Source organism: Cyclopterus lumpus, chromosome 17 (assembly GCF_009769545.1).
Source record: "Cyclopterus lumpus isolate fCycLum1 chromosome 17, fCycLum1.pri, whole genome shotgun sequence".
NCBI classification, from domain to species: Eukaryota; Metazoa; Chordata; class Actinopteri; order Perciformes; family Cyclopteridae; genus Cyclopterus; species Cyclopterus lumpus.
In genome coordinates, this window is record NC_046982.1 from 11,077,944 (window position 1) to 11,095,592 (window position 17,649).

The following is a 17,649-nucleotide window of genomic DNA, read 5'->3' on the forward strand; positions in this document are numbered from 1 at the left end:
AAACCAACGTCATTTTGGGCCAATCTCCGCGCTCTGGAGTGACATAATGGAATTTTTAGGGCTAGAAAGCGAGCGAGGTCTGGAGCTGCGCATAGCAGTCGTGCCATCGGGAAAAGACAATATCGTCCGCGCGCTGAAGAGACACATCAGAGCCCCTCAGGCGCAACAGCACAAGTGGTCGTCTGATAGCGTGACTGATACGCAAGAAGGGGAAGAGGAAACAGGATTGCGTAAGAATAAGGATCAGACGATTTCTTCCGGTTTGGATGGGATTGCTGAAAGATCATTAATGCGTAACGCTCAACACTCCCTCATGTGAGGGTGTAGAATGGAAACAACCCTCTACCTAGGCACCGTGAACACTCCGAGGGTCTCCAGCATCTATTCCCAGAGCACGATGATGAAGAAGGATATTAATCTGAACCTGGACCACCACAACCCCGAGCTCAAAACAAACCCGCTACGGGACACCGACGGACTTCTCAACTCCCCGGACTTGGGACTCTTGAAACTAACCTCCCCAGACCTGGAGCGCCTTATCATCCAGTCAAACGGTCTGGTGACCACCGGCAACCCGGCCTCCCAATTCCTCTACCCGAAGTCCGCCAGTGAGGAGCAGGAGTTCGCGGAAGGCTTCGTCAAGGCGCTGGAGGATCTTCACAAGCAGAATCAGCTGAGCGAAGCGGGGTGCGTCTCCGTGGACAGACTGGAGCTCCTCGGATCAGCACACGCAGTCGGCTCCGGCGGGCTTCAGACAACAGACCTTCCGGTTTACACCACTCTGAACGGCTATGCGGCCAGTCCGCTCGGAGCCACCTCCATCAACTACTCCACGGACACCATCCCCTTCCCACCGCCTCCGTCTCATCTGGCCAGCGCGCAGCAACAGGCGGCTGCTGCGGCGGTTCTGTCACGACTCCAGTCTGCCGGGTTGGTGAAGGACGAGCCTCAGACTGTTCCAGACATGCAGTGCTTCGGGGACAGCCCCCCTCTGTCTCCCATTGATATGGACAACCAGGAGCGCATCAAGGCGGAGAGGAAAAAACTGCGGAACCGGGTAGCCGCCTCCAAATGCCGCAAGAGAAAACTGGAGAGGATCTCTCGACTGGAGGACAAGGTCAAGAACCTAAAAACGCAAAATACCGAGCTGGCCTCCACAGCCAGCGTCCTCAGGGAGCAAGTGGCCCAGCTGAAGCAGAAGGTGATGAACCATGTCAGCAGCGGATGTCAGCTTTTACCAAACCAGGTCCAGGCTTACTAAATCTCATAATGGAGCTCTTCGTGGATGTTTTTTTGTATACGGCTCTGAGTATGCTCCCAGGATGCAGGCGTGTATAAAGCGGGACATTTGCCTTTTGTAACACAAAATCCTTATCAGAGAATTAATATTGCACCCTCCAGAACATGTTAACTGAGGAACAGAAGACATTTGCACACCTTGAGAGCTACAAGTCTACTGGAATAATGGCAGGTTAACCAGCAGCAGGTGTGGGCTGCAGCCTCTTCGGATTCAGGAACATCTGGCAGTGTTACGCAGCAAAAAGACTTCATTTTTTGGGAAGCCATGTAGCAAACTGCTATAAAGTGGACTGGTGTGGGATGGCGTTTATATGCGTGAGCTGGACAATCTCAAGACAAGTGCAACCAAAGACCAGTGCTGTCACCCAATGTGTAAAATAATGCCTTACTTGTTTACAAGCACTTAGCAATGACAAATATATATTTTATTTACTGAAACATTTCTTATTTTCCATATGGTCTTACGTCTAGTTTTTTCCTTTTCTTTCTTTGCAAAAATGAACGCTGCATGTCTTGTTGCTTTCGTGTACAGTAACAATTGTATTTTTCATTATGGTGGCTGCTGTGTAGTTCTTCAGTCACCAAACTTCCATGAATGTATGTGTACATGCTGAGAAAACCTATCTATCCATGTGTAATGGACTCTCAAGTCTCTACCTGACATTTATTAAATTCACTACATTACTAAAGCTCACGTGTTCTGTTTCTTACTAAGGACGAGAGGCTCTGCTTGCTTTATTAGTTAAAAGGAACATTTGCAAGCATAGTGAATTAAATAACTTTGCATGCGTCTTCTCTGATACAGTTGATATGAGGGTGTTGTATTATGTGCAGAAGGGGAAAGCTGAACCAAACCATAGATGGTCAAACAACTCTTGAGGGTAGAAAACAAGACATTATTGCAGTGTTATGCCCTCTGCTGGGCACATTACAACATACTTTAAACCATTTTCTGAAACGTCACGTGCACTAAATTGGTGACTTGTGGGAATAATTGTTGAACCAACGTAAACTCCAGCTTTTAGAATTTGTTTATTGATTCCTTATTTTAGCAAATCTGGCGTTACAGAATTACAGCACAATTCAGACAACTAATACCCGACAGGCAGAAAATTCCTATTTACAAGAGTTCTTTACGGGAGGAGAGTTGAACAGGATCGAGAAGTGTTCCTAAGTCACAGGCAAGTTTACAGCTGTAGCAAAACACAATAAATAAAGTAACAAAAATCCACAAACGTCAAAAGTGAACAACTGCAGTAAGAATCAGCGTTTTAACAAAGTGTTCAGAGTATTCACTTACTTCCTAAACAGTTTCCCTCTTTGAAGCTCCTAGGAAAGCATTACCACATGTTAGTGCAAGTCTCACAAATGTCTAACAATCGCTTTCTTTGGCTCGAAACATGTTGAGATGTTTTCAGAAAAAGAACAATGGTTAAGACTGCCTTTAAAGAAACTGTACATTCGCACACCCACGTACAGTACATAATTACAAACCTTCAGCAGGGCAGTGCATTGCTCATATTTGGGTGCGGAGAGAAATGACTCCTATTGCTCTGAGAACAGTCTGCTTTTACACCAACACGTCTTGGAAGTTACATAACTGATATCAAAAGACAAACAAACGTCTCACCAAAGCTGCGCTGATATAATAAGAGATTCTTAAACTGGAAACTTTGAATGTACCTCTTGAGGAAGCATCTTAAGCTTTACATTCAATGTAAACACAAATACATTTTCATTTCGAAGCTGGGAGAGTTTAAGCAATTGAATACTATTGAACATCGCCTTTAAAAGTACAGTGCAGACTGCAATGCATAATCTAGGAAGAACATTATCTTAAAAGTAAATGAAGTTATAAATAATACAAAATAAAAAAAGCTTTATTTTGAAATAACTTAAATGCTGAAAATATTTCTGCACGCCTTGCATGACTTACATTAGGTTTTGTAGTGTATTACACGAGCAGACAAATCTCAAACCGTTGCATCAAAGAGAGAACTCACAATTTGACATTTAACATGCTTAAAAACATACGGCTATCCCATAACGTAGATATGAAAATATCTTCCACCAAGACATAAGTGACTATCTGAAGTTGATGGAGAGGTCTGTGCTCAAATGCCTTTCTAGTGAGTGCATGTTGCACACAGTAAATGACAGTCAATACAATGAGAATGGGGTTGTGGTCTTAACTTGTGAAACCTTTAGCCCCATTTTGTACCTCCAAGTACTGATACTGTAGGACAGACGAGTTTAATTCAGACAGCAGCTCATACAAATGACCATCCGACCAGAATCGGTTAAAAACATCATGAACCTCTCACTGAAGCACAGAACCCTATATCATTATTGTATAATATACTTATTTAGGTATATGTATTAAATCCACATATCTATTGACGTTTAAATATTTATACACTCTTCTCATGAGTTGGTGAGACTTCCCATATCTTTCTATTTTGTAGAATGTCTTAAAAAAAGATTGCCATTGCCATCCAATTTTGCTAAAATTATTATTATTATTATTAAACAGATAATCATGACCTTTGTTATTCTTATATTTGTTCCTAAAATTAAAAGAAGAAAACCAACTTTCAAATGACCCCATTTGGACATCAAACTTGGACCGTAACTATTTGTAGAAACTCAATCACAACACTGACAAGGGCCAGTGATTTCACATGCTCAAAACCACACCCACAAACTCAAAAGAAAAACAGCAATGCTATCACAGTAGCAAATCAATATTTCCAATGGAACTGAAAGTAAAACTAATTTGTATCCATTTAGGTTTGAGACGTTACTGCCGAGTGGGGCCTGTGATTGGAGGATCCACATCCTCTTATAGTAAAACCCAATTGCAGACACGTCAACAAGGAATGATTGAGTTTCAGCCTTCCTGGCCTCTTATATGTCTGTTAAGATAAAAATTGTGTGTGTGTGTTCAAGTAAGAGGAGTTGGGATTGTACCTCGGTTAATTGTTCTTCACCCCTATAACTAAATTAGAACCATCACATAATCTCTGTACCACTGAAGTGTGGGGTTCATGTGGAGAATGCTCTTAGTGTAGAGAGAGGGCTGGAGAGTCAAAGCAGTCGGGTTGTGTTTCTCTGTATGGCAGTGTGTGTGTGTGTGTGTGTGTGTGTGTGTGTGTGTGTGTGTGTGTAATAACTGTGTATATGAGAAAGAAAAAGAAAGTTAGAGACAAACCTAAAAAAGGTTGTGTGGGTTTTTAGGACAGCAGACATTGTGTGTGTGTGTGGTCATGTTTAGCAAGCACAATCCTGATGGGACCTTTGTGGCTGCTCGCTGAGCTGCGGTCCCTGTTTAGAACCAGTAACAGTCGGGTCGTTGTTGTCCAGACTGTCTGACATCTTCTCACAGATGATGTCCACCAGCCGTTCGAAGGTCTGCTTCACATTAATATTATCTTTAGCACTTGCTTCGAAGTGCTCAAAGCCTGCCGGGAGGTGAGAGACACAGAGAGGCTATGGTTACGCTTATTGTTCAGATGGGAGGCTTACCCAGTTAATCCACTTATCTCATCATGTCAGGACACATCGTGGCTACGGTCAGACAGGCATCTCAAACCTCAACAATTTTCCCAAGTATTTATAAAGTAAATCTATTCATAAGTTTATTTTTTCAGATCATACTTAAACCTCTTTAATAGGTGGTTTGAAATTAAGTCCAATTACTGTCAAGTTGCATGTGATACTATGACTCAGTCTGACCACTCAGATCACTCCCAGAGAGATATGTTTTTGATCTTACATGTTCCAACAGGGAGAAGAAAGCCAGCTTGACAAAAATAAAGATCTCCTTTGTGCCTCTGGAAGTTGCCTTACAAAAGACTGAAGTGTTGATAGTCAGACCAATGTTAAAATGAAAATATAGTTTGTATTTAAGACTGGTGTTAGTATGGCTCATTGGCATAGCAGCCTTTGATTTACAATGACTTCAGCCAAAATTGTTCCAACATCCATGTCTAATATGGGGAAATAGTGTAACGTGGCAAGAAGAAGTTTAATCATAATGACATACAGTATGCCAACTATAGAAAGGGGCATTAAAAAAGGATATTAAACAGGACATTTGTGACAAAACACAACCTCTAAAATAAACAAAATCCCCCCTGTGCAAATATAACCCAAATATTGTGAATTTTACTAATGTTTAAAGATATATAGGAACGTTATTATATAGTCACGATTATATATAATTTTAATGAATAATTAATTAATGCACCCAGGAGAGGAGAGGAGCCATAGTGTAAAAGCACCAGACACATGTCATCTAGTTTTTACTTACCCAGCTGTTCCGACAGCTGTCTGCCCCTCTCGGAGGCCACCACTCGTTCATCCTCCATATCACACTTGTTCCCCACCAAGAGGACCTGGGCATTGTCCCATGAGTATGTCTTGATCTGGGTTGACCTGTTAGCAGAAACAGCACAGAGTGTTTAGCTATATCGTCTTAGATGCTAAAGTAGTTTTAGAAAGCGCTGAGGGCTCAGCACTACAACAGACCTAACACACACGCTTTGGCTACTGAGAAACGACGCATTGAGGTTTTTTACAACCATCATTCCTGTTAAATTCCCATTTTAAATCACCAACTTCATTTTGAGATATGAGAAAGTGGCAAAGCCATTGGTGATTGCTTCAAAAGAGTAAACCATGATAACATAACACAAGCCACCAGATACGTTTCCAACAAGTCCAGTTCAACACTATTATATAAACCACTATTTTGGAAAAGAAAACAAAGATGTTAAAAAAAAAATTACTAAATTATCTGATGTAAAAACTTTGTCTTCTTAGTTACTTTTTTTATTTAAGTGTGACCCGACATTACTTTCAGAAATTCAGCAGGTTGGCACAATGTGGCCAGAAGAAAGAGAAAGCTGATTGAAAAGAAAGAAATACAATTGTAGGTTCCTAAGTTTAGGCATTCATGCACACAGACATCCATACTCAGGTGTCACTCACCAGTCTTGAACGGCATTGAAGGACTCCTCGTTGGTCATGTCATACATGAGGATGAAGCCCATGGCTCCCCTGTAGTAAGCTGTGGTGATTGTCCTGTAGCGCTCCTGGCCAGCAGTGTCCTACAAACACCATCATTTTTAATTTAATAAATATATATTTACCATTGTCTCATGGACATGACAAGGTTTCCATCTATCCAGATATGCTCTTGCTCAGGTTGTGGTCTCAACTTTGTCATTTCCATGTAGAATTAAATAAACATTGGGATTTGTTTGTCTTTTCGTGCAGATCATCGTCACCCAGCACCTGCAAAGGATTTATGCCTTACGCACGTGCTTCCTGATTATTGTGGAGGTTTAACATTAAGCCAAACTCCCATGACCATGAGGTATTCCTGTGCTGTGCCCTCACATGTCATAAACAATTGGTGTCAGGATCAGGCTTTATGGCTCATGTTAAGAACACTTCAAGAGTATTGCCATGACACAGCAGATGAAATGATTCTGGGGACAGCTGGTAATCATTAGAAACACATGGTAAGAGAAAGCGCTTCAGTTACAGATGTGATGGGGCAGCATAAAAAACAGGCAGTCTTACTAAAGACGGTCTGCATGTAGAAACAAAATGTACATTCATTCTGTCGAACTAAAAGTACTTTAGATCTGCAACAATCAGTTGATTATTTTGTTTGATGGAATATTAATATACAATGATTTTGATAATTGATGCAATGTTTGAGGCACCTTTCAAGCAAAAAATGGCAAAAACTATCTGGATGCAACTTCTCCAATGTTGGGATTTCAGTGTTTTCCATTTGTAAACTGAATATTTTGGGGTTTCGAACTAGTGGTTGGACGAAACAAAACATTTGAAGACGTGATCTTGGACTAAGATATTTAAATATATATATTCTGACATTTTATACACAAAAATGATTGTTAGAGAAATATAATCAGCAGATTTGTTGATAATTAAATTAATCGTTAGTGTCTTATATACTTAATACTGTAACGGGAGTGTCATTACTGCTTTGTTCTGGGCTACTGTAGAAACATGGCAAAGCAAATAGGACCAGCTCCCTATGTAGACATAAGCAGCTCCTTCTAAGGTAATGAAAACACAATAGTTCTTAGTTGCAGGCAATAATACACTAATTAAAACATAGGTATGAATGTTATATTTAATTACTGCCAATAAATCTACATAAACCCTACCTTTAAAAAGGAGAGCAGTAGTTCAGGCTGCAATTTCTTAAATTATAGCTATTCAGCTCTCACATGTCTTAACTCTCTAACCATAATGTAGGCCTTTTCGGCTCAGAGTGTCACTGTAAAATGGAGGGAAATATACATAGGCAATAAGAATTCAGTATCAGCAGATACAAAGAAAACAAGCAATTGTTGCATTGGTATTAATTATGTAATGTAAAATAAAGTGTGGCCATAGACTTCACCACCTGTTACCCTTCCTCAGTGGCCAAGATAGCACAGTGGTGCTGAATGCAGAAAGCAGCAATAAGCAAAACAATGTGAGTTCAATTCCTTTTCACAACTTTTCAGGAGTTCGGAGTAAAATGTCAGCTATTGTGAAGCAACTGTGATTCACTAGCTCCCCCACGTCTACATGCATGTGTATGTGCTCATTCCTCACCCATATCTGCAGCTTTATCCTCTTGTCGTTCCTGTAGATGGTCTTCACCTTGAAGTCGATGCCCACTGTGCTGACAAAGGCTGGCGTGAACGAATCGTCTGCATAGCGGAAAAGGAAGGAAGTCTTTCCTACGCTGCTGTTGCCAATGATGAGGATTTTAAACATGTAATCAAAGTTCTGGTCCGAGGACTCCTTCTGTCCGTATGTGGCATTTGCAGACGCCATCTATACAAGGATTAAGATCTCATATTAATCTCATACAAGGAAGTTGCTTGAACAGCATGTAACAAAAGAGACGTTAATATAACACAACATACACAATACCCCCGTCACTGGATAAAACGTCTCATGTTCGGTTGAAATAAGAAAAATGAAACAATCCCGCCTTTGTGACATTTTATAAAATACTGCTGTTGAAGTTTAGGACATGTGACAGATTACCACACCTTTTGTCAATGTGCATGTTTTTGTATAATTCATACAGGACGTGTTTCAATTGGTCTTTAGATGGAACAAGATAAAATAGAAGATCAGCACATTTAAGAAACATGGAAATACAAGACAGAGAACATATATGCATCAAGTGGGCCTGGTAGCTGTCAAATACTGAATTTACTAGACGGACTGTTGAACTAAATCTGGTTTGCTCTCTTGCAAACTCATCCATGAATCTCATCACAACTAACAGACCATTCTGGGGCACATCTGTGAGGAATACCATGGAACTATGCACATACAAATGAGACACGGATCATCATTACTCTCCAGACAGACCAAACCATCTGCTTACAGATGACAGTGTAAAACAGCCTCCTCATTTAACCCGGGCTGGGGTTCATCAGTATTTATCGTCTGCTGTATGATGCCAGGTTACACTATTGACATTCTCAGGGTATAACATCATGCAGCAGTTTGGCCAAGAGGCTGTGTCAATACCAGCAGTCAATACCCACACACAGCCTCGAGAGTTTCAACTTCGTGTCAATAACACTGGTCGGACAAGGACTGCACACCTCCGCCCCACGCAAGATAAGAAGACGGAAGTACCACAGCTTAACAGGCTAAGCATCGGCTAAACTAACTATCCTTTCCCATAAGGACGCCATGAAACCTGCACGCAGCGCTCCGCTGTCCGATCAAATCATGAATGACTATATGACACAACCTGCCTTGTAGTGAATGAAGGCTTTCAGACACACGCACGGGCCTGTAGTGCCACCTGACCGTTTGTGAACACAACATTTTAAACCATGTTTAAACGGCCTGAACAACAACCTCACCCACAGTGCAGCTTATCGGGGGTTAGCTCGCTCGTGATGTTGCTAGCTAGCTGCTTTAAATTGACAGTCTGATTCACGTCTGCTGGAGAAAAACACATAAAAGAAAAAAAGCAGTACAAGTCTTTTTTTGTCACACATTACTCAGCTAGCTAGCACTTATAATAACAATCAAACGATTGTTAAAGACATGAAAGCAATACAGTTTCCAAGTTGTAACCTTTGAAAACGCATGAATTACCGTTAATGCGACCACAGCAGACCGTTACCAGAATGTACAAGCAGCAGCTAGCGGAGCATCCCAGCTAACCTTGTGTCAAATGAAGGTTACTCTTCCTTGTTTACCACCACATTTCTGTCATAATCCAAGATATGACAAGCGACAAACAATCCGAATAAAATCCGTTGCAACTGTGAGGCTTAACGTGGCCCGCGATGACAAATAAGCGCAGCGTTTACCATGAACTGTGTGTTTGATCCTCGGCTTCCCAGCAGCGCCTAGCCCAGAGTCCAGTTTTGCACCTGCAGTAGCTCGTGCGCATCTTGATTGACAGCCCCAGCATAAGCGGGTACAAACAGAGTGTAAGGATGATTGGCAGGACGATTGACCAATCAGAGAAGAGCACCCGTTCATTCACACAGAGCCCTGTACTCACCCATTCTGGAAATGATTCATAGGCGTTAATTCAGTATTATTTGTGAGAATAAATAGTGAATGTAGTAGAGAAAAAGAGTTCCGTATTGAAAATGTTATATAGGTGTGACCAGCTAAATATACTCATTATGAAGAATGGCCCCTTACAGAGTTTTATATTATCATCAATATTGAATATTCAATGTTGAAGTTGGTTGAGGTATGGTCACTTTCTTTATGTTCCTTGGGTTGTTTAATCTATAAATTCATGATGTGTTTTGTATATAGTCACCTAATAACTACAGCTGTCAAATGAAAGATGTGGAATAGAAAGAATATTCTGCTTAACTATGTTTTATTATTTAGTTTCCTCATAAAAGTAGAGAACAAGACTTCAAAGAGTGAATAGTTCTTCTTTTATTGGCAAGGCATACAGTTCTAGTTGGAGACAGGGCGAACAGTTTGGATTGTCAAAGCTGCAGTCTTAGTCCATGATCCTTATTCTATTATCTCTAAGAACGGTAATACTGATCTAGGATGACTTGACGCTGTGTGACTATATTATCTTCACTATGAATCAAACACGTCTCAGATTAGCACACCTACTGTAAGATCATGTGATCTGTTCAGATCAGTGGAAACTGAGGAAGACAGGAGATGAGAAATATTTCAGAAAAACTCATACAGAAATCTGTAACTAAACTATTTTTTTATAACAAGAAGAACATGAAAGTGAGTATTTTTGTTTATGTATCACGTTATTTGCAGACAATAAAGTAATGAAACGAGAAGGAAGACAGCTGAGTTATAGTCGAAATATGTCATGTGTGACTTTCTACACATCAAGCTATACTAAACCTCTACTGTTCCATTGTTTCTGACAGAAAATATAGAAATAATAAATAAACTGTACATGAAGAACTGTGAGGAATATACACAACATCAAATAATTAGTGACACGCAGAGAGACCGACAGAATATCTGCATGTTGTGCTCGTTGAGCTGTTAAATAGACCTTAATGTTGAAGGCATCCTTGAGCACCTCTGTTTGGTGCTGTTTATGGCTACAGAGCTACAGAAAGGATTGCACATGTTTAATCCAGCATGACAGTGAACACATCTATGACCAGAAGAAAAAAAAATCCCAAGTTTGAAAATAAGGCGTCAAAAAAAGAACTTTTTAGCTTGTTCACACATTAACACATGATGTACTCTTTCATGGCAATACAAAAAAAAAATGTCATCTTAGGCTAAGTTTTGTAAAATCTCCATATCCTCTTACATCTTGCAGCCAATGTCATGCATTTCAACAAAACACATTTTTTGTGCAGTCAATTATAAAAAGAACTCCCGTCCCTCCAACATCAGACCTTTAAGAGCTGTAGTGGTCCAGCCCGTGCAATTCAACTCAACCACCAGGCGATTTGCCAACAGAAAAAAACAAACAGTGAAACAGTCACTATACATGTTCAACTGTAGTGGAAGTGCAGAACTGTAAAAGTACCATACAAAGTGCTTTGGTTTTTTCTTAGCAAATGCATCAACAAATTCAACCCAGTCATTCACTCACACACACAAAAAACACATCACTGTTTTAAGAAAATATCAGTTTCAGTTACTGTTTGAACAAGAGTTAGAAAAAAAGGAACAGACACGAGGGTCAGATTGGCACACAGGGTGCTACAATCAACCAACTGTATCAGTCACTGATGGAAAGTAGCCAGTGGCAAAATGGAAATTACAGTACGGGTTGTGTCATGCTTGCTTGGCACTTGTTTTGTCATTGACTATGTCCCTGTGAAGAGCAAAATATTGATCAATGAGTGAAAAAAGATGAAAAAAAAAAGATCTGCCATATAAAACTGTCTCCTCGCTTATTATTTGTTTGCAGTTACAACCATGCTAACTTATTATTTTTTTGCAACCCTTGGGCTTCTAACAAGTTGCCCGTATCAGTTTAGTGATGTATGCAAGTGAATGTTTCCAGAAACTGCATTTTAGGAGGTGGATACTGTGTGTAACACAGCATGTAGTAACGGAAATGGATTTCAATGGATAGTTTAATGCATTCGTAGCTGTACTGCAGCATTTAGTTTGTCTATGCTGGTTGCTTGACAGCCATGGACAAGCTGTTTTTTTTTATCAATAGCCTACAATGTGTTCATGTTTTGGCTCAAGCCCTTAAAAACCACAATGAGGGTGATTTATGAACAAAACTGTAAAGTGCTAAACTTGAAGGCAAACTGATAAAAATGGGTGCCAAATACTAAGATTGCCAACATGAGTAACTTGAAATAAAACAACAAAAATATAAGAGAAATAAAAATGAAACATAAGTGATATTTTGGGTAGTCCTACAGTTTTAAATGTATTTCCCATATAGGCCTATGCGAAACCTTGCTCATTTTTTACCTCCAATGCCAGAACTTCAGTTCCATATGTCAACACTGGGAGGCACCATGTGCACAGCCCATATTGCTTTGGATGTAATTCCTTGACAGTATAACTCTTCACTGACCCTGGCTCAGTTTTGTTGCTAACAATCTAATAGTTTAGGATTATAAAATCAGAAATAGTAAGCCTAAAACAACTGAAAATCTCCAAATAAAATGTTCTGCCAGTCACTTTATCATAGTCATATTTTTCTGCTTGCTGACCACAATTAAATGGGCTGTGCAACTCCAGCTGAAAGTAGGGCTACTTATACAATAATAATGCTACATTTAAAGTTTCCTGCATAAAATCATGCATAGCTCCTTTCTGCCATTACTTTGTTTCTGCTGATTTTCTTATTGTACTGTATCTTCCTTCACCATATTTCACTGCATGTAGACCAAAACAAAAGATAACAGAATAACAAACAATAAAAAGGCAGGCAAAACCGCATCGTCCCTATAAATTATAAGTTTGGCAAGATGTCTTACAAGATGTTGTCGTGTTTTCACTCATTTTTCACTCATTCATCACTTCCTCACTTTCTTTACAAAAGAGAAAGACAGTTCCGTCATTTGTTATAGTCGAGCTTGAGTTGGCTGGTAAAAGATTTGTTGGAAATGTCTCGAACTTTATCCACAGTATGTCTGACTGAGAGACACAGAACACAAAGGACTGGTCAGAAACTTGGTTTCCTGTCCTCTATTAGAACAGTGACTCAGTCAATATGTCTCTCTCCAGTGGAAATGACTGCTGTGTAAAACTGCAGACTTTCTTAACACCCCCCACACCCACCTGCAGTCCCCACCCCCCGAGGCTTGCTGTCACCCTGACTGCAGAAACCAGAGTTGGCGGTGCTTGGTTGGAGTGTGAGAAGGGGAGTGACAGAGGAGGCACACAAAATCTAGAAAAATCAACAAAAGGCCTAAAGAAATATAACTTTTGACTGGTGCTATGTGCCGAGTCTGAAGCGTGGCATCCCAGAGATGCCTTCCTGGTCTGTTTCTCTGTCTTCTGCTATATCTTTATCAGAGTCTAAAGAAAACGTCCTGACTGAATCAGCAGTGAGCTTTTTGGTGAGCAGGCGAGTCGTAGCAGATACTGCACCAAACCCCCTGCCAGAATCAGTTCTGGAGAGTTCAGGCCCCGTACTGCCGCTAAAGCCCTCCTCTTCCTCAGGTGGACTCTCTGTATCAGACTCTCCCTCTTCTTCCAATGTCAGCTGAAACTGGAACTTGTCGGCCGTAACAGAGCCACTGCCCCCACTGAGTGCTGACGATTCTCCGGCATGGGCTCCTTCCTGCTCGTCCTCTGGATGGGGCGAGGGGCTGTGGGGGATCATGCTCTGGTACCACTCTCTGTTATCCTCCAGTGTGTCCAGGATCTCCTGAGCATCTGGGTGGACGAGGTCGGCCCACGTCTCCCACAGAGGATGAACAATGTAGTCAATGAAACCCACCTGAAAGAGAGAGGCAAGAAGTGGTTTATATCTATCTTGGCATTTCTCTTTATCTTCAAGTCCCTTTTTTGTTAAATTGTCTTCATTCAATTTAAGACTTTATTATAATGTATAGTAGATATCCTGAATGAAGCTTCAATAATGTACCTGGTTCTTCTCTATTGAGGCGTTTTGTTTATCACACATGGGGCTGATCTCCATGCCCTTGTCTCTCTCCCTGTCACCCTGGGTGAAAAACTCCACCATGATGCGGTCCGTCCACTGGCGGTACAACTCGAGAGGCTTGGTGGGGTTGCTCAGGTCTGCACAGTGCACCATGTTCTGAAGGACCTGCGGTGAAAAAAAACATATTCCTTTTCAGCTTTTGTAGTTTTTTTTCCCACCATAAACTGAAATGTAAGCAATCTTAATACTATGAGGTACTCAACGTATAGCTGTACGAATAGCTGGAGCTTCGTCTGCCATTTGGGGCTGAGTAGGTAGTGTACAGTGTTTTTTTTCTATTCATAGCTTTTATGTTGAAAACACCTGCCTGCTAGAATCATGGTTGATTCAAAACACAAACCTGAGCAGAAGGATGCTAAAAGGCTCTGCAGTGATTAGATGCAAAATGTGTCAGATGTCACATGACACTGATTTTATGAAATGGTTCTCACCTGTATGCGGTCTGAGTAGTTGTCCAGCAGTAGGACTCCTAGACTCGTGACCTTCTTGGTCTCCACCATGGTTTTGAGGTCTGCCAGTAGATTCATGTGTTTAGACATATCTGTGGCCAGCACCTGTAGGTGATTTGAAGACAACAGTTACATTTCAGACAGAAACAGTACCAAGTCTGCAATCTCAAGGGTTTCAACGAGGTGTCCCACCATGTCAATGACAATTTTGCGCAGCGACTGTCTCTGCTTTTTGTTGAGGTTCTGAAAGATGTCACAGTTATCTTCCTGCAGAAGCTTAAAGCCAACAGCCAGATGGTGATTCTCCAGCACCGAAGAGTCATTGTACATCAGGGCCAGCTCTGAGTCTAAAAGCAAAAAAATAAAAGAAATAAAGTGCTTTTACAGACTCTAAACCACCTGGATGGGAAACAAATTTATGCAGAAACATAATTCTACACAGTGTTGTTTATACGGGCACCTCCTCAGCATAGTTAAATACACTCATGCACATTCATATAACCCCTGTGGAGTTATGCAAACTCACTGGTGTTGATGAGAAACTGATTGGAAACTCCAGGGTGATCCACATCATGGATGGCGCTTGAAAACAGAGCGGCAAGGATCTCCAGATCAGTAAACACAGCCTTGGACAACACAAGAAGGCAGGGACGGTCAATATGTGTGTGTATGTGTCAGTGTGTATGCTAAACATGACAGGACATATACAGATGCTTGTGTTTTTCTTTTAACAATGCTAAAGTTTGTATCTGCTCTTAGTCATGGGTGAGTTAGGGTGTCTACCTCCAGAGCAGGTGTGGACAGTAAGACATGCGTGGACTGGACCACGTCTGCAGCATGGATGTTGTTGTGGTAGGCCACGTCGGCATGGTAATGATCCTCCAAAGTCATCATAAAGGTAATGAAAGTGTCCGCTGGAATCTTAAAGGACTTCAGCAGGTCACGTTCCTAAAGCAGCAGGAGAGAAAGATCACATCAGACACAGGGTAAGTCAGGGTAAAGCTCAATAATTCATTGAAATATCTTTGTTACGCCATTGCTTCATTCATTTACTGTACTAAATGATACCTGAAAGATGGTGTACATGGTGACCGTCAGTGGGCGATTCCCAGAATACTCAGAGACCTTGAAGATGTCAATACCCCATCTGTTAACATCCTCCAACTCCTGGCGGTGGACAATAATCACAAATATATATTATTACAACATACTATACACGGGAGAAAGAAAGAAAAAAAATATGCTAAATTATTTGAATAGAGATAAACAAGTGTTGAACTTGTCCTTATACCTTGGATAGGAGTCCTTCCTGGCTGGCATTGACCCCAAAGCGAGGGATGGTGGAGGGGGCGAGGCTGGGGCTGTGGGTGGCCTTCTTCACTCCACTGATCTGGGACATGGGCCGCCTCTTTTTGTCCTTCTCTTTGGTGGGGGTAGACATGATGTCCATGTCATGTTGCTTCTCTGTCAGATGAAAGACAACATATTAACACTGCAGTCTCATAGTGATCGCATTACCAACACTTTTCTTTTAATTAATTTAAGTGATACATATATTTAAGTAGAGCTTGTGGAATATACAAAGTGAAGGTATTTTACCTAAGAAGGTACTAGAGATGAACTCGGACACCTGGTTCCCTGAACGACTGGTTTCTGACAGCTGGGTGAGCTCTCGGTTCAGCATCCTCTTGAACTGAAGGACAAACACACACACACACACACACACATACGTGTTTGATCACACTCACTTATTGCTAAAATGTGGAAAGACTAGGATAGATCAAATAGGCATTATCTGTCTTTCGAAAAAATCCAATTCAGAAAATACCTCTCTTTGAAGAAATATAAACTTGTTTTTAAGTTTCTAGGTCCCTGTTTCTGTCATTTTACCTTCTGGTTTAGTGTAGTGTCATTGCTCTAGACAGACTAAATGTAATGTGCGTACAGATGCCACAAAGCAACCCACAAAAGCAATTAACAATTGATTCCCTGTGTGCTGAAAGCTAAAATATGTAATTTTGAACAGCGCTTGACTTACAAGAACTCTGAGAAACTAAAACACAGACAACCATTAACCATCTATTAATATAGCCACCTAGATTCTTTCTTTGAACAATTTGCATGTGTCCCATGTCAGATGGTGAAAAAGGGAATGATTGGAGACCGAAAAAAGCATGACAAGTTTTACCTCGTAGTATCCTGCACCCACACACATTCATGCATGCGGATCAAATTTATCAAATCAAAAATCTACAAATCTAATTGAAGGTGTCTAGAGTCTCAGAGAAAGTCCACTGTCACATCTCAACTACCAGTTGTTCACTTGACGAGCTGTTGCATCCTCTCCCACACACTTCGTCCCTCGCCTCTCCTTACCTGAATGAACATCCACGACACGGTGATGAAATAACTCTCCTCTGGCATTTCAGCACAAAGTCAAGCATGAGAGCAAAAATAAAACTGAGTGAGAGAGCTGAGCTTTCTGGTCGTCCTCCGGCACTGCCTGTTCGACAGACAGCAGAGACACTTAGTGCTCCTGTACTGCTTGCCTGAGCAAAATCCAAACCCATCAGACAGTCCACTAGTGAGTGCTCTGGAAGCTTTGATCAGTACGAGCTGAACACATGGAAATAAAAAACGGTTTCGAGGTCCATAGAAGAACAAAGGTGTGGAAGTGTGGCTGTGGGAAGGCTGTGGGATGCGAGGATGCAAGGCAGAGAAGCCACACTCCCTGGTTCCCCCTGACTCCATTCACTCAGTTACTGCCTGCTCCCCTATGTGTGTAAACAGAGGGAGAACGAGGTACTCTAATCTCCGCCTCCTTCCAAAAAGGCCTAAGAATAGCAACCAATCAGGCGACATCTGCAGGAGCTCTCGGGAGAGACCGAGGGCCCTCATTGGTAGGGGGGGATGTACAAAGTAGGCAGGGTTGAGTATGTCAGAGGCAGAGGTTGTGAGACACCATGTGCACCAAGTTTGAAGAAGATATGAAGGAAAAGCTTTGAATTGAGGGGGGGGGGGGGGGATTTCATTCATGTTGCCAAAAATAAAAACTGTACAACATGTACTACAAATATGTGGGTATGTACATACATTGTCATGAATATGATTGCCAACATAAGATAGCAACATATTTTAGCACGGCCTTAGTATAATAGTATTGATGTGTTAAGTGTGAAAATAAGCCCAAACTGAATAAAAGAATGCTTCAAATCAAATCAGCGGTGGTGA

The 17,649-nt window shown here is 41.2% G+C and overlaps 3 protein-coding genes across 12 annotated transcripts in view; 1 reads left to right on the plus strand and 2 right to left on the minus strand.

Annotated features, from left to right (window-relative positions):
• The first annotated feature begins 45 nt into the window (after nucleotides 1–45).
• On the plus strand, nucleotides 46–1,988 carry LOC117746918 (transcription factor jun-D-like). The gene has a single exon (XM_034556256.1). The coding sequence runs from the start codon at nucleotides 329–331 to the stop codon at nucleotides 1,259–1,261; it is 933 nt and encodes a 310-aa protein (XP_034412147.1). The 5' UTR covers nucleotides 46–328; the 3' UTR covers nucleotides 1,262–1,988.
• Nucleotides 1,989–2,313: 325 nt separating this feature from the next.
• Nucleotides 2,314–9,795, minus strand: LOC117746919 (ras-related protein Rab-3A-like). The gene is made up of 5 exons (XM_034556257.1): nucleotides 9,678–9,795; nucleotides 7,942–8,166; nucleotides 6,292–6,410; nucleotides 5,612–5,736; nucleotides 2,314–4,760 (listed from the first exon to the last, which is right to left on the minus strand). The coding sequence occupies exons 1-5, from the start codon at nucleotides 9,678–9,680 to the stop codon at nucleotides 4,570–4,572; spliced, it is 663 nt and encodes a 220-aa protein (XP_034412148.1). The 5' UTR covers nucleotides 9,681–9,795; the 3' UTR covers nucleotides 2,314–4,569.
• A 450-nt stretch (nucleotides 9,796–10,245) lies between these two features.
• Nucleotides 10,246–17,649, minus strand: part of pde4ca (phosphodiesterase 4C, cAMP-specific a) — a 47,795-nt gene continuing 40,391 nt past the window's right edge. For 6 of the 10 annotated variants that reach the window (XM_034555580.1, XM_034555579.1, XM_034555588.1 and 3 more), the window contains 9 exons: nucleotides 16,018–16,111; nucleotides 15,710–15,882; nucleotides 15,487–15,585; nucleotides 15,202–15,366; nucleotides 14,945–15,044; nucleotides 14,611–14,765; nucleotides 14,401–14,523; nucleotides 13,892–14,074; nucleotides 10,246–13,744 (listed from right to left, as the gene is read on the minus strand). In XM_034555580.1, coding sequence (XP_034411471.1) covers nucleotides 13,238–13,744; nucleotides 13,892–14,074; nucleotides 14,401–14,523; nucleotides 14,611–14,765; nucleotides 14,945–15,044; nucleotides 15,202–15,366; nucleotides 15,487–15,585; nucleotides 15,710–15,882; nucleotides 16,018–16,111 — 1,599 coding nt within the window. In that variant the 3' untranslated portion in view covers nucleotides 10,246–13,237. The remainder of the gene's footprint in view (nucleotides 13,745–13,891; nucleotides 14,075–14,400; nucleotides 14,524–14,610; nucleotides 14,766–14,944; nucleotides 15,045–15,201; nucleotides 15,367–15,486; nucleotides 15,586–15,709; nucleotides 15,883–16,017; nucleotides 16,112–17,649) is intronic. The other 4 variants (XM_034555583.1, XM_034555582.1, XM_034555584.1 and 1 more) reach the window with 2 other exon arrangements.